Source organism: Equus przewalskii, chromosome 14 (genome assembly GCF_037783145.1).
Source record: "Equus przewalskii isolate Varuska chromosome 14, EquPr2, whole genome shotgun sequence".
NCBI classification, from domain to species: Eukaryota; Metazoa; Chordata; class Mammalia; order Perissodactyla; family Equidae; genus Equus; species Equus przewalskii.
This window is the reverse complement of record NC_091844.1, coordinates 28527112-28548526: the sequence shown is the minus strand read 5'-3', so window position 1 is coordinate 28548526 and position 21415 is coordinate 28527112. Positions and strand designations below refer to the sequence as shown.

General features: G+C 47.8%; 1 protein-coding gene across 5 annotated transcripts in view; it reads left to right on the top strand.

The window, feature by feature from the left end:
• Positions 1-21415, top strand: part of TET3 (tet methylcytosine dioxygenase 3) — a 102944-nt gene that overhangs the window by 70301 nt on the left and 11228 nt on the right. For 4 of the 5 annotated variants that reach the window (XM_008533673.2, XM_008533674.2, XM_070573774.1 and 1 more), the window contains 6 exons: positions 1737-1827; positions 8368-8461; positions 15410-15618; positions 16859-17009; positions 18409-18498; positions 19010-19147. In XM_008533673.2, coding sequence (XP_008531895.2) covers positions 1737-1827; positions 8368-8461; positions 15410-15618; positions 16859-17009; positions 18409-18498; positions 19010-19147 — 773 coding nt within the window. The remainder of the gene's footprint in view (positions 1-1736; positions 1828-8367; positions 8462-15409; positions 15619-16858; positions 17010-18408; positions 18499-19009; positions 19148-21415) is intronic. The other variant, XM_070573775.1, reaches the window with a different exon arrangement.

The window sequence follows — 21415 nt, the reverse complement described above, 5'->3', positions numbered from 1 at the left end:
ATTCCTTCTAGGGTAGGATCAGCAAAGTAGGGCCTGCTGCCTGGTTTTTCGTTTATTTTTTTAAAATGTTGCATTTTTAAAAACTTTTACATGTCTAGAAAAGCAGGGAAGTTGGTACAGAGTTCCTCTGTACCCTTTACCCAGCTGCCCCTAATGTAAACATCTTACATAATTATGGCCCGTTGGAAACGAACACGTTAGTGTTGGTACGGTGCTGTTAACTACAGACTCTTTGGATTTTGTCAATTTTTCCATTAATGTCCTTTTACTGTTGTAGGACCCAATGCAGAATACCACATTGTATTTAGTCGTCATGTCTCCTCAGATATGAGACAGACTTGCCAACTGTAGCACAGTACTTGTGTAATGTTCTTTTTGTTTTTAGCCTTAGAGTATCCAATCAAAACACTGTTTTCCGAAGCTCCTGTTACATAGTCTTTGGGGTCTCATTTCTTTCACTTAGAAAGATTCATTTAAAATTCATCCGTGTTGTTGTGTGAATCGATAGCTTGTTCCTTTCGTTTTTTTGTAGTTGTGGTGAATTTGCTCATTACATAAAATTAACCGTTTTGAAGTGAGCAGTTTAATGGCATTTAGTACGTTCAGAATGTTGTGCAACCACCACGTCTTTCCAGTTCCAGAACATTTTCATCACTCCCAGATAAAACCCTGTGCCCGTTAAGCAATTACTCCCCATTTCTCCCTCCTCCCAGCCTCTGGCAGCCACCACCCGGCTTTCTGTTTCTATGACTCTGCCCATTCTGGATATTTCGTATGAATGGAGTCATAAGACATGGGACCCTTGTGTCTGGCATCATGTTTTTGAGGTTCATCCCCATTGTAACACGTATCAGTACTTCATTCCTTTCTTTTTTTGTAAATTGTGGTAAAATATATATAACAAAATTTGCCATTTTAACTGTTTTAAGTGTACATTTTAGTGGCATCAGTTACATTCACAGTGTTGTGCAACCATTACCACTATCTATTTCCAAAGCTTTTTCATCACCCTAAACAGAAATTCTGTTACCCATTAAGCAATAAGTCCTCAATGTCCACCCCTCCCAGCCCCTGGTAACCTCTAATCTGATTTCTAGTTCTATGAATTTGCCTAATCTAGATGTTTCATGTAAGTAGAATCATACAATATTTCTTCTTTTGTGTATGGCTTCTTTCACTTAGCATGATGTTTTCAAGGTTCGTTCATGTGGTAGCAGGTGTCAGAACTTCATCCCTTTTTATGGTTGAATAATATTCCATTGTATAACTATATCACATTTTGTTCATCTATTGATGGACGCTCGTGTTGTTTTTGCCTTTTGGCTCTTGTGAATAGTGCTGCTATGAACGCTAGCACACAAGTATCTGTTTGAGTCCTTGTTTTTGATTCTCTTGGGTATATACCTAGGAGTGGAGTGGTTTGCCAACCCCAGGTCTAGAACGTGTATAACGGTAAACTGAATTCCAAGTGGTGAGATCACAGTCTAGACAACACTTGGTTTTACCAGATTTAAAAATTTTTGCCAATCTTGTCTGTGTGTAATGGTATTTCGTTGTGATTTGAATTTGTATTTCCTGATTTCTGATGGAGTTGAACACATTTTGACATGTTTATAAGCCATTTAGATTTCCTCTTTTGTATTGTGCCCGTTAATTTTCCTATTGGTGGTTTGCCTTTCTAAGTTAGTGTTGATGAATTGATGTCTCCAAATAATGTTTACTCTGTGTTTCTGCAGAACAAATAGTGGAGAAAGATGAAGGTCCATATTACACTCACCTGGGATCTGGCCCCACGGTAGCCTCTATCCGGGAACTCATGGAGGAGCGGTGAGTGATGCACAGATGTCCAAGGAGAAATGGGCAAGTTGTTAACAGAATATGGATTTTAAGCAGCTGTCATTTTCGTTGCCTTGTACTAGATAGTCTACAGAAAGGAAGCCCTGGTGTCCAGACTGTGGAAGGATGAATGTGGGATTCTCACCCCCTATGCTGCTTCTGCGTTTCTTTCTATCTGTAGGTCTGCCCCCTTATATCCCCCTCCCCCACTCTTTTGCTCTGTCTTTCTTGAAATATTTTTTATTGAAGAAATGGGGTTAAATGGTATATGTCCTAAAGAGGTTCCCATGGTCTGAATTTTGCTGCTGGCTTTCTTGTAGTATTGTGTAACAAGTTCTTCTGCCCTCTGTAAATTGGTAGTTAGATCTAAAGACTTGATCTAAATCAGGTTGCATTTCCATTCTTTCTTGTTTTCAAAACTACTTCATAGGTGGTATTTTGTACCTCTGTTAGAAGGAATGTAATGTCTTGTCTTTTGCCAGTGGGTGTCTCTTCAGGTTGTCTCCTCAGTCCTTTTGACATGGTCCTAGAAGTGTTTAATATCTTTCTTGATTTCTCATATGACAAGGTGTTCTGGGTTCACGTTGTGCATTTATCCAAGAAGTCCTGGTTTTTTTTTATTGGAGGAAAATGTATTGAGAAAACAGACTCTGGGTACTAGGGGTACTCATTGCTACTGGGGTGCTCATTGTTTCTAGGCTGTTGCAGTTGAAGGAGCTAAGATATATGTGTAGGTTTTTGATTTTTGTTTTGTTTAGTGATGTAATATATCATGAGTTTATATTGACGCTTCCAATTCAAACTCAAGACCATAGGGTTTTTACTTAATAGCTCTGTTTTGTTTTTGTTTTTTTTTTACAGCAGTTTGTATAGATAGAGACTTTAAAATCTCTGTACATTTCCACAGCGGATATTAAATAGTGTGAGTTCCAGCATATGGAGAGGTAAAATAGCTTGGTGATTGAGAGCGTATGGACACCAGAGCTAGATTAAGGTCCAGTCCTGGCTCTGCCACTTGCTGCTGAGTCCTTGCTAAGTTTCTCTACTTCTCTGTGACCCAGTTTTCTTATCTGCAAGATGGAGACCGTGATAAAAGTACATACATTGGAGGAAAGTTGTGAGGATAAACTGAACTGATGTCTGGAAATCACTTAGTGCTTATTAGTAAGTACTGCACGCAGGGTGTCTACCTCATATACATGTGTACTGATTACATTTTTTATAACAAGCATTAGTATTTTAATAATAAAGGCAAAGATTCTGTTGACAGAAACATATTTGCTCATACATATGCCTACAGATGTGTGGAAGGTTGAGGCGCTTAGAGTTTCTACAAATTTGGAACCAGATTTTCTCTGACCAGGGGAGCCAAATTAATCCTGTCATTAATACAGCAGGGAACATGAGTTTGAACTGAATAACTGTAATGGCATCCTGAATGAATAAAAGGTAAGAGGAATGGAGGACAGTGACCTGCTGTGAACACTTTTAACAGATGGAGCCCTGTGCCATCTGGAAGCATTTATATTCAAAAAGCATTTGATCAAAGACCCAATCTGCAAATTCAAGCCTGATTGAAGGGGCACCTCTGAGTCCCTGAGAATGAAACATTTAAAACAGGGCGTGTGTTGTACATGTACGCCCACGTGTGCCCACCTACGTATGTCTTGCAGTTTTGAGGTTGGAGCGGGCATCTCTTTGGCCGGTGGTTTTGTAAGGAATCTTGACCCTGTCGTTTTCCAGTTGAGGGCTGTGGAGGAGTCAAATCTTCGAGTTGGATCTGGGACCGTTTTTGTATGTGTTTGTTTCTTGGTAACAGTTTATAGGATTTCTAGAGAGCTCTCTAAATAACTTTTAGTTATAGAAGAGTATGTTTTGAAACGAGGATTAAGAGAGAGTGATAAAGTTGAGATTTGTCCTTTTCTCTCTCATTGCTTTAAAAATAACAGCCAAGTGTGGATTCTCTAGAAACTGATCCAAGGAAGGAATTCCTCTCAAGACCAGGAATACTTGTGTTTTTCCTCAGCAACTGGTTTATTTTTATCTTAAGGACCTTGTAAATCATATAACAGATTGCGATTCCATCTTTATGTTGGCTGCTAGTAAGCTCAGAGCCAGATTTGTGTACCCCCATTAGGAGGCGGGAAGTTTCTCATCTTTGGCCCAGGGGAGCCTATTCACGTTCACTCCTGAGTCCTTTTGCTGTGACCCTAAGGAGTCTTCATTAGCTTGCTCGATTTCTCACTTGTTGAAATATTCCAGACTCATCTTTCGAAATACGCAGAAGACCCCAGTGTTTGCATTTTGTGTACCAACATCACGTCTGTCTGTTTCTCCTCTTATTCTGATTTCATCACCTGTTATTTTTATCCTATCGACGTCTTTTTAAGTTCCTTTCCAGAACAAGGAGAGGAATGAACGATTGATGAAAGTCACCTGGCTGGTGGCAGGGGGTGGGAGGGGTCCACTTTGTGAATGGTCCAGGCTGTCTTTTTCCCTAGCCTCTCCCCTCGACCCTCTCTCTGCAGGACCACCCTACTGCCAGGAGCTGGCCAGAGGCAGGGAGAGGGAGGGAACTGAAATCGAGGAGACGGTGCTCTTAGCTTATCTGGCAAAGACTTGGAGAAAGGAGGGGGAGGTTGATAGCAAATCCTAAAATATTAGCCTAGTTTATTTATGGGTTCCATTCCTCCTGGGTAGCCGGGTCCTCATTGTCATAGATACTTGAAGTCAGTTGTTCAAACCCACATCTGAGAATGGTGTGCTGCACAGAGCCACGTGTCCTCTAGCTGGGAAGGGAATTCTCTGCAGCCTAGGAATTCATTAAATGTTCATTCTGTACAGGAACAGCTGACACGGTGCTAGCAAATCTGAGTTCAGGGTAACTGGTCTCATTACTGTGTGATGGAGCTAACGCCGAAAAAGCAGTTTCAGATCAGTGTTTCTCAAGCTTGAGTGTGCTTCAGAGTCTCCCACAGAGCTTGTGAAAGCACAGGTCTCTGGGCCCCAGCCCAGTTTCTGACCTAGCAGGTCTGGGATGGGACCCCAGAGTCTGCATTCCTTCTAAGTTCCCAGGTGATGCTGGTCCCGGCCCCACCCTTTGAGAGCCACTGGCTAAAATGATCAGGTTACGCTTTAGAATAAGGTTTCAGCCCGTCCTTGCAGACTTCGCTTAGGGTCTCGGAGTTCATGTGTATACTAGAAGGGCCTCTCAATGGTAGCCAGAAAGTAAGACATTTAAGAAGAAATCCTAAATCCAGAGTCAGTTGGTTCTCTTTAAACACAGAGACAGTTCTAGTTTGAAAAAAAGTCTAGCTGATCAGTCGTGCTTGGCCCTCTTATTTGCTCTTGAATGTCAAGTTCACGGCAGTAAGCATTTCTCACAAGGGCAGGATGGTGGGGCAGGTCCTGGTCAGAAGGCCCGGTCTGCGTCCTCAGCTCACCCTCCTGTGGGGAACCCGATATCCTGTCCCTTGGGGCGAGAGCGGTGGGGTCACTGTGGGAAGAACAGTGACCCCAGAACACACTGAGTGCCCAGGCTCTGTACTTGTGGGCTGCTTCCTGATAAATGCTTGTTCCACTGAAAATTTTCCAGGAACCAAACAAAAGCAGCACTCTCTGGTCCTTTCCTCTTGAATCAGCCCAGGCTATGTAAACTCCCCAGGGTCCTGTCTCCAGACACCTTCTGTAAGGGACTGACATAGCCTGGGAATTTTAATGTGGTCATTAGCAGAAACACTTTTCACCTCTTCACTGAGACCTGGAGTGAAATAGAGAACATTGAACTCAGAGAAACCTTAGATCGGCATTTTTAAAAATATTTGTTTTCTTTTCCAATTACAAAAATAAAACATGTCTATAAAAGGCCTTTTAAAAAAAGTTTAGAGTGAATAAAGCTGTCTAGCAATTAAAGTTGTCTAGCAAAACGAACTTTTTAAAAAAATGTTTGATGCTTGCCTTTCAATTTTTCCTAAACATTTACAAAGATATACATATGTATACAGAGAAATTTTGAACCAAATGGGATCAATCATAATATACCCACTATTTGCAAATCTTTGTTCCCCTACTTAATTTCTTCCATGTCAGTACGTATAATTCTGCCGAATCCTTTTTGATGGCTACATGGTTTTCCATTGTATGGAAATTTATTTCATTATTTTATTTAGCCAGTTCTATACTGGATATTTAAGTTAATGAATATCTTGTTCCTAAATCTTGTATTTGTACAGTTCTTTCTCAGGTAGAAATTCCTTAGAAGTGGAATGAGTGAAATAGAGAATATGTGCAACTGTCTATGGATGTATGTAAGGAATATGCGTAACTAATAGCTATGATAGCATTACCCTGTATTAAATAGTTTTTTTTTTAAAGATTGGCACCTGAGCTAACAGCTGTTGCCAATCTTCTTTTTTTTTTTCTGCTTTTTCTCCCCAAATCCCCCCAGTACATAGTTGTATACTTTAGTTGTAGGTCCCTCCAGTTGTGCTGTGTGGGACGCCACCTCAACGTGGCCTGACGAGCGGTGCCATGTCCGCAGCCAGGATTCAAACCAGCAAAACCCTGGACCGCCGAAGCAGAGCGCACAAACTTAACCTCTTGGCTACCGGGCCAGCCCCTAAATAGTGTATTAATATAATACACCATGACCAAGTTGTATTCATGACAGAAATACAAGGATAGTTTGATTTAGACAGTCTGTTAAAATAGCATACCATGTTAATTGATCAAAGGAGAAAAACCATTCAATCGTCTGTGTCCTTAGACATTAGAAATGTATTTGGTAAAAGTAATCAATCCTTTTTTTTTTAGATTTTATTTTTTACTTTTCCTTCTTCTCCCCAAAGCCCCACAGGACATAGTTGTATATTTTAGTTGTGGGTCCTTCTAGTTGTGGTATGTGGGACACTGCCTCAGCATGGTGCAAGGAGCGGTGGTAGGTCCGCGCCTGGGATCAGAACCGGTGACACCCTGGGCCGCCGAAGCAGAGCGCATAAACTTAACCACTCAGCTTTGGGGCCAGCCCCAAAAGTAATCAATTCTTGATGAAAAATCCTTACAACAGGAGACCCTTAGTAAAACCCTAAAAAGTAAGGAAGTCTCTGCTTGTATCCCGAAGTCAGCTAGGTTCATGCTCAGTGATGAATAGTTGGGAACATTTCTGGTAAAGTCAGGAAATAAGCAAAGATGCCTGCTAGCACTTCAGAAGCGCTGCCAACAGAGACAAGACTGAGATAGAGTGGACAGGAGGAGGTGGCAAATGACCCTATTTACAGATGATGTGGTATTGTAAAGAGCCTGAAACTAAAGAGCCGTTGAAAATAAGACAATTCAGGGACCGGCCTGGTGGTGTAGTGGTTAAGTTCATGCTTTGGCAGCCTGGGATTCACAGGTTCGGATCCGATCTGCAGACCTAGCACCACTCATCAAGCCACACTGTGGCGGCATCCCACATAAAATAGAGGAAGACTATTATTAGTCTTAGGAAGATTATTATTAGCTCAGCAACTATCTTCCTCACACACACACACACACACACAAAGACAATTCAGTAAGATGGCTGTTTACATTATTAAGAGTAATTAGTATTGATTGGGGCTCTTCCCTCATACCAGTAACTTGAAAGCACTTTAGATAATGTGTTCCCTGTGGATTATCTCATGTGATCTTTTTCCAAGCCTAAGAGTTAGGAACCATTTTTAACTCCATTTTACAGATGAAGAAGCTGAGACTTAGAGAAGTTCAGTCATTGGGCCACTGTCCTGTACAAGAAAGTGGCTGGGCTGGCATTCATCTCAGTCTGTCTGCCCTTGTCCAAGGCTGTACTGTAACTGCCGTGCCCCCAGATAGTTGTGTGGCCTTGGGCAGGTCGGTTCAGCTCTGGGGGCCATCGTTTCATCACCTCTGAATGTGATGTGGTTAGTTAGATGGTCTCAGGATCCCTGAGTGTGTGCATGTGTGTGTGGGCCAGGGCAGGAGTGTGTGCGGTAACCAGACGTGTTTACCTTCCGGGGGAACCTTGGAGCCCGTTTGTGCCTGGTGGGGTCCCTTCCTCTCGCCTCAGCTCTCTGTCCTCATCATATTCACGTGTCTCTGCTGGGATTGTTGAAAGAGAACAGTGCCGGTTTCCCCATTTCTTTTCCTTTGTTTATTGAGTTTATAACTAACTCACTCTGAGGTGCCTTAGCAACAGGGCTGGATACAAATGCTGCATTTAGCCTTTCATTTGAGTCCCCTTCCTGGAGGCTCAGAGGTAATGTCAGGGGCACTCTGCTAGACTGCCCCTCTGCCCTGGGACAGAGCTGGACCACGTGGACCAGAGGCCATAGGAACCTGGGAGGTAAACCCAGCCACTGTGTCTCCGGAGGCTGTAAGCACAGAATAAACACTTAAACCTTTCTCTTTCTTCTCTGTTGCCCCTGTGGTAACTAGAAACCTGAGCTGCAGCACACTGAGGCCCACCTTCTTACCGTAAGTTGCTCTCCTTTGGGGTTCCACTGTGCTAACGGTGGCTTCTGTGTCCCTCTCCAGGTACGGAGAGAAGGGGAAAGCCATCCGGATCGAGAAGGTCATCTACACCGGGAAGGAGGGGAAGAGCTCTCGTGGCTGCCCCATCGCCAAGTGGGTGAGTGTCAAGACCCCGCAGCTGAGGCTGTGCCTCAGTCTCCCCTGCAGGCCAGGTCAGGCTGTGTGGAGGAAACATGTGTTTACTGTGCAGGGGAACTGCAGAGCCGGCATCTGGTGCTTGGTTAGGGCCATTTCCCCCCGGTCTCAGCCCCCTTTGTCCTCATTTTGTTTAAATGCCAGCTCCTGGTGTCCTGGGCTGACCTCAGAACTGCTCTGGTCATTATGCTCAACTCACAGTGTCCCCGTGGTTCAGGGCTGAGGCTGCAGATGTTGTCTCACCAAGGCTGGGCCCCTGCTGGGGACCGTTTGACTCCCCTGCCCCTCCGTGTGCTCTGGAGCTGCCGGTGTTCCCGTCTCCTGTCTGGAGGAGGCGAGGCCCCGGGCAGGGTCGGGGACAGACTTGCATCCGCTTCACTTCTGAACTGCTGTTTCCCTGGAGGCAGCCTGAGTGTCTCCGCAGGAGGAACGTCGATGACTCAGACCCCAGTTTCACCCGAACTTTCCTGACCTCCCCTTAAGTCCTCAGAGAGACGGTTAGGACCACTGCAGGCTCAGTGCTCAGGAGAGCAGGGTCGTCGGGCAGCTGTGAGCTCCGTGCTGTGCAGGGGGCTTGGTAGGGGGAGCAGGCGTGGAAGATGGAAGGCTCTGTCCCCGTGTTCCAGCTGCTTGTGGTACCCTAGAGACACATAAAGTCACGGAGACCCGAAAAATCGAGGGTTAACTTCGAGAGGCAGACTTGGTGTTGTAGAGTTCAGGGGCAGGGGACATGCGTGGCAGGAAGAACATCAGGCTGCGTTTCCCAGAGAAGGTGGACACACGTGGGGCCGTGAATATGGGGCCGTATCAAAGGGGCTGAGGAGAGGGTAGAAGCACTGCTGGTGAGGAGGGCCGCGTGAGCAAAGGCACAAAGGCTGTGAACGGATGCGTGGCTGCTTTGAGCGAGGCAAGGTGGCGAGATGACCTTTGTGAGCCTGTGTCCATCTGTGCACGTCCCTCTTCTTATCTGGTATATACCCCCATGCCTTTGCACCTTGGTTTTTACTGAAATAAAATGTATCTGAACCTGAACTACCACATACATATTTGTAGCAATTTTCAGTTGGTATTGCAGAATTATAAACAACAAAGGAATCCGGAACTACTTAGAGCCATCACAGGTGTGAAGAAGCACGTTGTCCCTGCCCTCGTGCAAGATGGTCATTGCAGCGGGAGGTGGACTGATCAGGGTCGGGTGTTATCCACCCAGAGAACCCATCAGGGAAATGGCGTCTGCCCCTTTCTCCTGCTAATTCATGCGGTTGTCAAGGAATTCCAAAACCTTGGGCAGGAATCTTAAGATCCTTGGGGCACAGGTAGAGTGAGGGACTTTTGCAGCTTCAGAAACAGTTGGCACTTTAAGGAAAGAAAACAGCTGGCTGGGGCCAGCCCAGTGACACAGTGGTTAAGTGCACACGTTCCGCTTCTCGGCGGCCTGGGGTTCGCCGGTTCGGATCCAGGTGCAGACATGGCACCGCTTGGCACGCCATGCTGTGGCAGGCATCCCACATATAAAGTAGAGGAAGATGGGCACAGATGTTAGCTCAGGGCCAGTCTTCCTCAGCAAAAAGAGGAGGATTGGCAGTAGTTAGCTCAGGGCTAATCTTCCTCAAAAAAAAAAAAAAAAGAAAAAGAAAACAGCTAGCTATGGGGGTGGCATTGAAGAAGAGAATATGCATTTCCAGCCCCTGGATGCCTGTGGTGAAGGGTTAACTCTTGCCAGCGCTTGCTTGTGTGGCTCTGCTGAGGACTGAGGAGGGAGGCGCCCAGGTAAAGTGTGAGATCTCCTGGGACTGTGGCAGGAAGGCAGAATGATGGGGGGCAGGAACTCAGTCCTCAGAACGTTGGTCGCCCGGGGTCTGTGGACGGATGCCCAGAGCAGAGCACATGTAGCACAGTGAACTTGAAGTTTTGTCCAAAAGGTGGAACAGCTTGTGGGCATCATGGGATCTGGTGTGTGATGCCGCCTTTGAAAGAAAAGCCCAGGTAGAGGGAAATGCATAGCGACAGTGTTCCCAGGTGTTGAGAAATTCCTGTATCTGATGCACAAAGGAAAAAGGAGAGAGGAAAGAGTTTCTTATGAGAAGAGCAAGTGATGGTAAATCATAGAACTATCACAGTGGCAAGAAAATGACAGTGCTGAGTTATGTTTTTTGTTCTTTTCTATCCATCTCCCTTAGTGTCATGCACCACTCCTATTTTTTGCTAACACAGACGCCAAATACCCCAGTATTTTTGTGGTAGGGCTCATCTGAAGAGTTCCACCTCCTTGGCAGTTGGAGAGGGGCAGGTGTTCCCTTTCCTTGGGGAAGTGACCCACAAACGCCAAGGACAGGTTATTCTTGGTGGCAGCATGGCGTCAAGGGCCCAGGCGGTGGTCTGTGGCCATGGGCAGGTGGCAGCATCCAGCTGTCCGTGGTGGGCGGTGCCTCTTGTGCTTCTCCCTGCCCCCTCGTCCCATGTCCAGAGCCAGGGTTTTCTTCCAACCAGGGTTCATGTCTGTGTTTGCAACCTGAACACCCAACCAGTACCTTCAACTAAAAGCAGTGCTCCTGACAGGTTCTAGATGTAAATGGCCAGGATCTTGAGAGGCAAAGTCGAGGTGCATCATGGGTTCCCAGCAAATGTGTGTTAAGAAAATGATGTGAGAAAGCAGTGGGACGACCCAGAGAGCCCGCTGGTGATCTCTGATTTTAAGGTGTCCTGTACGAAGTATGGAAGTCACCAAGCATGGGAGTAAGAGCGTGACCTAGGTAGCATTTTGAAGGTTCAGAATAAACAGAGGCATGTCAGAAGCAAATGCCACGGACAGCAGAAATGGGCTTTTGGTAAAAGAACCTCAGAGATGCTGCTTGGGCCCGTCTGTAAGGGTCACAGAGGTCAGAAGGCAGGTATTTGGAGGCCCGTCAGGAGCTTGGTGGAGTGGACTTCTGGGAAGATCCCAGGGGTGGAACTAAGTACCAACGTTGGAGTGATGAGAGGACACATGTGAGTTTCTGCGGGTGCTGTGCTCAGGGTCTTCCTGCCCAGAATCTGGGTGAGAGGTGTGTGATTCTGGGATGGCACATGCACCATCTGTGTCACCATGCTCAGTTGTTGGTTTGTTTGTGCCATCTGTTGACCTTTGACTTTTGCCCCTTGTGCATGTCATCCTGCTGGGTTCCTTTGTAGAGTGTGGGTCGGGAGCTCCGCTTGGTTTTCTTACAGTTTTTCTGAGTGTACCCACAGGCCTGGGAGGGTGTGGCCACAGAGGACTGTCTCCTTGTGCCTGGTCACGTTTATGTGTTTGCCACTCAGAAAACAAAAAGGACGTGGCCTCAGTCTCAGCTTTGACAGGTCAAGTGTCTCCCCGTGTGCTCTGAACACATGTAGCACATGAGTGCCATTAGCTGGTCGCTGCCCCGGGCACTGAGTGGAGGTTGACAATAGTGCCTCAGAAACCCTAGTCACAGGGACCGCTGTGTTTGTTATCAGTACCTACCAGGTATGCAGATGCCCTGCTCAGTCTGTGGGAGGCCGGGCAGTCATACAGGGAGTTATAACACCGCAGATGATTCAAGGGCATATTCATGTGTTACTGCTCCCAGAAGACAGTTTTTAAAATAATGATGTGATTGATGCTTCCATGGTGGGATACCATTATGGCTGTGACTCAAGCAGGAAGCCATCACCCAGAGATGTGTTTTGTTAAGCATGCAAGGTGTCCTTTAAGGAAACTCTGACACATGCTACAACATAGATAAACCTTTAGGACACTATGCTGAGTAGAATAAGCCAGTCACAAAAGGACAAATACTGTGTGACTCCTCTTATATGAGGTACCTAGAGCGGTCAGATTCATAGAGTCAAAAAGTTGAATGGTTTTCACCATGGGCTGGGGTCGGGGGAGAAGGGAGAGTTAGCGTTAAACGGGTATGGAGTTTCTGTTTGGGAAGAAAGAAAGTTCTGGAGATGCAAAAGGTGCTGTTGATAGTTGCATATCAGTGTGAATGTACTTAATGTTACTGAAAGGTACACTTAAAAATGGCTAAGATGGCAAATTTTATGTTACGTATATTTTGCCACAATTTTAAAAAACTGAATCTGGTGCTCACATCTTTAAAAGGAGAGATTTCACGTAAAAATCTGGATTCCTGTTTTCTTCTTGTAAAATTGAAAGAGGTGGTGCTGGCGTTCCCACCAGGTGGTGGTTGATGGGAAGGCCGAGCCTCCCCCTTTGGAAGGGCAGATGCTTTTGCACTTTGCCACGGTCCACGCCACTCCCTAGTGGCACCAGACCTAGTAGTCTGGCCCCTTTCCCTCTTTATATTACCTGCTGACTGCCTCTTTCGACGTCTCCCTGCCCTGACATACTCGTGACCAAGTTTTCCTCAGCCCCATCCTATTGGGACCTACTGGAAATAGCCACTCAGGTGTTGCAAAGTACCTCAACCTCAGCACGTCCCCAGTCAACTCGCCAGTGAGCAGCAACACCCACACCCACCCACTCTCCTGCGCTTCAGAATGTAGAAGTCTTGTGAGACTTTTTTCCCTGTCCCTCAGCCCCTAAAGTCAGGTCGTCCCAAAGTCACCTTTCTCCTGAATGTCTCTGGAATCCATTCCTTTTCCTGTTTCCTTCCCCACTGCCCTGGTTCAGGACTTTATCGGCTTTTGCTTGGGTTACGTCGGTGGTCTTCCAACTGGTCTCCTCGTCTTCCCCTCTGCCACCCGTCTGCCCCCCTCTGTAAAGCATGCAGCTGTGTACAGAAGTAAGCCCCCTTCTTGTGGTCCTTTAGGGAGCCCTTGCCTCGAGTCCTTCTCCCTCAGCCTGCCACTCAAGGCCCTTTCCAATCTGCCCTCATGCCTCCCCTCTTCACAGGCCCCCACATCTTCCCTGGTCACAGAATTGCTTGGGATTCTTTGGGCAGATTCAGCCACCTTATTCCCCAGCTCCCAGGACCCTTTGCCTTGACGTGTCTTTTTGTGAGCCAGGATGCTGTCTAGGGAGTGAGTGAAGAGTGAGGTGAGAACCTGGATGAGGGCATGGCCAGATCCTCTGGAGAAGAGCAGTGCCAAGGCCTTTGCTTTTTTTTTTTTTTTTTTTTTTTTAACAGCCTTATTGAGAGAGAATTCACATACCATACAATTCATGCTTTTTTTGAAGAAGATTAGCCATGAGCTAACGTCCGTGCCCATCTTCCTCTACTTTATGTGGGACTCCTGCCACAGCATGGCTTGACAAGTGGTGCATAGGTCTGCACTGGGGATCCAAACCCATGAACCCCGGGCTGCTGAAATGGAGCACACGAACCTAACCACTGCACCACCGGGCTGGCCCAAACTCATCCTTTTGATCTATACAATTCAATGGTTTTTGGTAGATTACATTATTAATTTTTAAAAATTGTTGGGCCCAGCACCATGGCTGAGTGGTTAAAGTTCTGCATGCTCTGCCTCCGTGTCCCAGGTTCGCAGGTTTGGATCCCAGGTGCAGACCTGCTCCACTCACCAGCCAGGCTGTGGAGGTGTCCCACATATGAAAAAACAGAGGAGGGTTGGCACAGATGTTAGCTCAGGGCTAATCTTCCTCAAGCAAAAAGAAGAGGAGGATTGGCAGTGGATGTTAGCTCAGGGCAGATCTTCCTCAGGAAAATAAATAAATAAAAATAAAAATTGTAAAAGTATACAAAACATAAAATTTGTCATTTTAACCTTTTCTTTCTTTTTAAAAGATTGACACCTGAGCTAACATCTGTTGTCTTTTTTTTTTTTTTTTCTCTTCTTCTTCTCCCCAAAGCCCTCCAGTACATAGTTGTATATTCTAGTTGTAGGTCCTTCTGGTTCTGCTGTGTGGGACACCACCTCAGCATGGCTTGATGGGTGGTGCTAGATCCACGCCCAGGATGCAAACCAGCAAAACCCTGGGCTGATGAAAGGGAGCCTGCGAACTTAACCACTGGGCCATGGGGCCAACCCCATTTTAACCACTTTTAAGTATACCGTTCAGTGATATCAGCTACATTCACATTGTTATACAACAGTCGCCACAATCTATTTCCAAAACTTTTTGACCCCGTACTGAAACTCTATGCCCGTTAAACAGTAACTCCCTGTCCTCCCCTCCCCCCAGCCCCTCGTAACCACTGTTCTACTTTCTGTCTCTATGAATTTGCCTATTCTAGGTACCGCATGTAAATGGAATCCTACGATATTTGTTATTTTGTGCCTGGCTTATTTCACGTAGCGTAATGTTCTCAAGGTTCATCCACGTTGTAGCATGAGTCAGACTTTCCTTTCTTTTTAAGGTTGAATAATATTCCATCGTATGGCTATGCCATAGTGTGTTTATCCACGCCTCCATTGATGGACGCTTGGGTGGTTCCTACCTTTTGACCGTTACATAATGCTGCCCTGAACGCGGGGGTGCTGGTATCGGTCCAAGTCCCCACTTTCACTTCCCTTGGGTGTATTCCTAGGAGTGGCATCGCCTGGTCATATGGTACTTATATGTTTAGCTTCTTGAGGAACTGCCGAAAACTGTTTTCCACAGCACCAAGGCCCTTGCGTTTTAACTAAAAACATATGGGTAGGGGGCATTTTCTCTGCAGGTGTTTTAGGACGAAATGAAAAACTCTGCATATATTTTGGCTTACAATTTCATTTATGTATTTTTACTCCTAAGTCTATATAAATCATCAATAACTTAAATCTTGTGATTATTTTTTATTTTGCTCTTAAAAAAAATAACGTTTGTGTTTTTCATTCCGTAATTATGACGGTCTTTTAGCCTATGTGGTTGCGGACAGCAGGGTGTGACCCCAGGGACACTGCCCTGAAGACCTGCACCCCCAGATCTAGTTGGCAGGGGAGCGTGGGTGCCTGGCTCCCACGGTTAATGGTGTCCGCCCTGCCCCGCCCCGCATCCCCGCAGGTGATCCGCAGGCACACGCTGGAGGAGAAGCTGCTCTGCCTGGTGCGGCACCGGGCGGGCCACCACTGCCAGAACGCCGTGATCGTCATCCTCATCCTGGCCTGGGAGGGCATCCCCCGCAGCCTCGGAGACACCCTCTACCAGGAGCTCACCGACACCCTCCGGAAGTACGGGAACCCCACCAGCCGGAGATGTGGCCTCAATGATGAGTACGTGGGTGGAGTCCCAGCAGGCAGGGTCGGGGCAGCCGGGCCAGGGTTCATCAGCAGGGCTCCAGATGGCAGATGCAGGGGACTCTGTGCAGCCCTGGGAGAGCTCTGGCCCCATCCAGGGCCCTGTTAGTCCTGCAGAGTTAGGACTGTGGTGGAAACAGTGCTTAACCCCAGGTCCCATCCTGGGCTCTGGTCCTGGAGCAGAGGACTCGGCCCAGCTTTGCTTTGTGCCCCAGATTGACTCTGAGGCTCTGATGATGGTAACAGGTGTGAACAAGTGTGAGTGCCCCACTAACATAAGGCATCGATGGTATGCACGAAACCTACCCTTATAGGGTTTGTCCCACTTTTTAAATTAAGGTGTATTTACCTACAGTACAATTCATCCTTTTAAGTATACAATTGGAAGAGTTTTGACAAGTGTTTACAGTCTTATAGCCACGACCACCACAATAAGATACAGAACACTTCCATCTCCCCTAAAAGTTCCTGTGCCCCTTTATAGGCAGGCCCTTCCCCCACCCCGGTGACCACCAGTCTTGTTTCCTTCCCTGTGGGTTTGCCTTTGCAAGAATGTCATATAAACGCAGCCATGCAGGGCGTGGCCTTTTGAGACTTCCTTCTTTCCCTGAGCACAGTGTTTCTGAGCTTTGTCTCTGGATGCGTATCAGCCGTTCCTTCCTTTTTACTGCTGAGTCGTAGTCCACTGTGTGGGTGCATCACGATTTGTTAGCCATTGCCCCACTGAGGGGCATCTGGGTTGTTTCCAGGTTTTATTAAGCGTTGAATTGTAAGGTCAGTGTTTATTTGTTTAAAGGCTTGTCAGCATCTGGGCCTGCAGGAAGCAGGCATGCTCAAACCCTGTGGATCACGTTATTCCTCTATGTGTGTGGTCTGTGTTGGATCTGGTACAGATATTAGAGTTAAGAAAAAATATAAACCTTATTGAGTTTTTATCTAGATTCCTCCCACTCATCTCGAGCAACCCCTGTGCTTCTCCCAACAACAGACTCTCAGACCTTCAGGCTGAGGGGTGGGAGCAGAACAGACAGCTCAGAGCTGGCTCTTTACCCAAGGAAGTTTGGGAAAGGAATAGAGATGCTGGGGAAGGATGTGGTCTCAGTCACTGGGAGGCCAGTGGATGCCGGGCTTTAACTGGGCTGCCCCCTGAGGGAGAGAAGGAAGATTCTGGAACAAAAAACCCAGCTGTGTGCCTAACATGCGATGTGTGTTGCAGCCGGACCTGCGCTTGCCAAGGCAAAGACCCCAACACCTGCGGTGCCTCCTTCTCCTTTGGCTGTTCCTGGAGCATGTACTTCAACGGCTGCAAATACGCTCGGAGCAAGACGCCTCGCAAGTTCCGCCTCGCGGGGGACAACCCCAAAGAGGTGAGCAGAGCTCCACAGGGAACAATGGGACCTTCCCACGTATCTTTAATCGTCCGAGTGGGAGGCAGGATTAGCACGCCGTGACTCAGATGTGCAGAAAATGAAACTTGCTTCATTTTTTTAAAAACTGGCCGTATCTTGCTATGAAACAAAGTATGTGGGGTATGTTGTGTAGGGGTGCAGGGCGTGAAAAGTTAGACTTACCAGGTACAGGTACCTCACGCCCTTCCAGTTCAAACAGTCTCTTTATGGTAGATATTTATATTCCCCATCAGAATATGACCGTCTTAAATGGTAGTTTCTTCCCTCCATTTTTCCTAAGACATCTTTCTGGGTGTAGGAAGAGGGGCATCTGGGCCCTCGGCCACCTTCTGGGCCAATGCTGGACTTCCCGAGCTGTCCCTTATCCTGCCTGGCTGCTGGGCGGACATCTCTGTGCACTTATCCGTTTATCCAGGCCCTTGCTGTCTCCTTGCTGGGAGCCTGGCCTGGTCCTCGGGCACTGGGCTGGCATCCACACAGTATGGCCTCTAGGCCTGAGGCCTCCTCTCTGCAGCCTCCTGTTCATGCCCGTGCTCAAGGCCTGCTGGGAGCCCCCACAGCCCTACGTGCTCCCCTCAGAGGGCCAGAGAGAGGCTCTGGAGACCTGAAACTCTGCCAGGTGTAGGGCTGCTGCTTCGGCTAGGGCAGCACTCTGCCATGGAACTTTCTGTGATGATGGAAATGTTCTCCGTAGAGAACGTGCAGCCACAGGAGCCACATATAGCCACTGAGCATTTTAAATGTGGCTAGTGCAACGGAGGGTCTGAATTTTTAATTTTATTTAATTTTAATTAAAACTGATTTATATTTCAGTTGGCACATGTGGCTGTGACTAAGACATGAGATGGTGCGGGGCTAGAGGATAGAGCTTTGAGGTCTGTGTACCTTTCTCATCACAGGCTCTGGGCCTGGCTGGCTGTGGACTTTCTAGCACAGACCGTGACCACCTCCTCTGCCTTTATTTCCCTGACTTAACACCAGAAGAAGGATCCTCACTTTGTTGCTAACGTCTCTACATGCCTACCACACCACCCCTCTGACCTAGAACATTGAGCACTCAAAGCAAGAACATGCTTTATGGGTTCTGAGTGGCACTGGGCTAGAGGCTAGAAGAGCAGTGGCTTAGCGGTCAAGATGACTAGACCTTCAGACTGTAGCTTTTCCTGGTGAGCTTCAGTGTCTCCAGCTTTAAAAAGGACTTGGCACCACACTCCTCCCAGAGAGACTGCTGTAAAAAACACCTGATGACACTTTGCTTCCTACCTTCCTGGTGGCATCCCAATGATAGTTCGTTTCCAGTGGGCAGTTTTCTGGGCAGGGCTGCTCTGGATACGTATGACTGCTCTTCTCTCCGCAGGAAGAAGTGCTCCGGAAGAGTTTCCAGGATCTGGCCACCGAAGTCGCTCCCCTGTACAAGCGGCTGGCGCCCCAGGCCTATCAGAACCAGGTACTTGGTCCTGGGTCTCTCTCTACCCACATGTCATCCACGTGTCTGCCCAGGTTCCGTGAAGGTGGGAAATGGGAGAGTGACCTTTTCTGTGCTCCTTATGGCAAAAGCCCAGCCAGAGAGAGAGCAGTGCTGTAGGTCTTTGATAGACCCGTTTTTCACACCAAGCTGACAGCATCCCAAACCCTCTCTCCTCTAGCCCTCGTCGTCATCCCTTTCCCCTAGTAACCCTCCATCCCGTCTGGTCTGGTTTCCACTGGGGAGGTTCGGGTTTCTCTCCACTGTTACCCCTGCATCTCCCAGACAAGGGGAGGGGGACTTGAGATACCCCGGAAGGAGGTAGTTCCTGCAAGGGCTTCAGCCAGAAAACCGCCTCTCCTGCAGCCCAAGTACAAGGCGGCTGAGGTCCCTAACTGCCCTCCTCCCTCCCTGGAAGACCCGCCCTCCCAGTCCAGAATCAGGGCCGCTCACCTCAGGTCACGTGAGCAGTTCTCCTTGGCCATCCACACAGGTGACCAACGAGGAGATAGCGATCGACTGCCGCCTGGGGCTGAAGGAAGGGCGGCCCTTCTCGGGGGTCACAGCCTGCATGGACTTCTGTGCCCACGCCCACAAGGACCAGCATAACCTCTACAACGGGTGCACAGTGGTAAGGAAGCCTGTGACCTGTCACAGCCCGGCCCGTGGGCCAATCCTGGGAGACTGATCTTTGCAGACAGCTGGGCTCAGAGTAGGGAGGGACCTGGAGATGCGATTCTCAGGACTCTGGGAGGAGCCTGCCCGACTGCCTGCTCCCACCCGCTTCTCTGAGAAATGCCTGGGCCAGATGCATGGACAAGGCTGGCCTTGTTTCCATGTCTTAGGTGGAGGCTGCATGCTTGGGCGTCTGGAGTCGCCATTCTCTAAAGCGTGGTTCCAGGTCTCTGTGGACACTAGGATTTAAATCCAAACAACCTCTGATTCGTTCATTGAGCACATGTTTACTGTGCCCCAGCTGCCACTCCAGTTTCCTGGAAATAAAATGGACTAGGTCCTACCCAAGGATGTGAGATAGTGTCTGTTAGCAATGAAGGCTGTGAGGAAAAGGATAAAGTGATAGCCATTGCTGTCTTAGATGGGGTGGTTAGGGAGGCATCTCTGAGGAGGGGGCGCCTGGGCTGAGATGTGAGTGGAGTGAGAGGATGAGGGCTGAGTGTCTGGGGCTAGAGTGCTTAAGGCAGAAGGACCAGCACAGGCAAAGGCTTGGGGGTGAAATTAGAGGGTGGACCGGGGGCAGGTGGCAGGGAGCCCGGAAGGCCAGGGAGGCTGGTGGGTTGCGCTCTGAGTGTGACGGGAAGCCCTGGGGGCTTTTCACTAGGAGTGGTAAGATCTCATTATAAAGTTAGAAGGCTCTCTTGCTCCTGCAGATGGAGAATAAAGCATGTGGGGAAGGGGCGAGTAGGAGAGAATCAGAGAAGAAGGCCAGGTAGGAGGCTGGGACAGTTGCCCAGGCTAGAAGTGACAGGGCTTTGGCCGGAGTGAGGCCAAGGTACAGGGCAATTGGACAGATTTTGGATGATTTTGAAGGTATAGCTGAGAGGATTTTGCTGAGGAACTGGGTGTAGGATGTGGGAAAAGACTTGAGGACCACTGCAGTTGCTTGAGCAACTGGGCAAGTGTTGTTATTTGCGGAGTTGTGGAATGATGGGAGAAGACCAGTTTTGGGGGGAAGAATCAAGAGCTCTGTTTTGAGATGCCTGCTAAAGGCCGAGGTGGAGATGTGGAGTAGGCAGGGTCTGGAGAGGTGACCTTGGGACTGGGGAGCGTGTAGTTCAGTTAGAGTCCTGAGGCTGGTGCAGTCACCAGGGGAGGGAGTGGAGATGGAGCAGGGAGGAGGTTTGGGCTGGGGCGCAGACACCCCGCAGGGATGATGCCAGCTCTCTTCCTGCTTTTGAACTGGGTCTCGGACAGGTAGGGCTCCCAGTGGAAGAGGTGAGGGCACCGGCACATTCATCTGACAGGGAGCTCCCAGAGGCTGAGGGTGGCTTGTGTGCCTGTGGATGGATAGCCCAATCCCAGGATTTCATTTCTCCACCTTGTCCTCCTTCCCCATGTCCAAGGCTGAGAAGCCAGATAGGGAGGGTCCTGTCTACACTGTACTGTGAGGGTTTCTAGCTGAAATATAGAGGAAGGGCGTGCACTCCAGATTAGGAGAGGGACAGGGAAGGAGGAAGGGGCACTGGGAGACAGGAGAGAGCAAGAGCACAGTGAGGTTATTTGGATCCCAGAGCCTCTAGAGTTTGGAGTGAAAAGAAGTAATATTTTTGGGCCAGTGGTTAAGTTCAGCATGCTCCCCTTCAGCAGCCCGGGCTCGGATCCCGGGTGCAGACCGACACTACTCTGCTATCAGCCAGGTCGTGCTGGCAGCCCACATATTAAAAAAAAATAGAGGAAGATTGGCACAGATGTTAACTCGGGAAATCTTCCTCAGCAAAAAAGAAAAAAAAAGGTAATATTTTTCCAAAATGAATAATATTGTTTTTTCCCAATTAAACAGCTACTCATTATTTTAAAAATGTAAGTGATATAAGAAAGTAAACAGTAAAAATTGCCTGAAATCTCAGAGATAAAGAACGTTAGCACTGTAATGACCATCCGTTCAGACACCTGAATGTGTGTGTACGCGCACCTGTACAGCTACATCAATTTTACACAAATGGGATCACATTACATGTACATGCTGTTCTGTGACCTGCTTTTCTTAACTCAAGGGTACGTGGTGGACAGCTTTCTGTGTCCCTGGATGTCAGTTTCCTTCAGCATGTTCTAAGGTTGTGTGTGTATGGCTCTGCCATCGTTTATTTGACCAATCCCCTATGGATGGATGGTCAGTGCTTCAGATTTCCCCTCTATAAACCACAGGGAGGGGCCGTCCTGA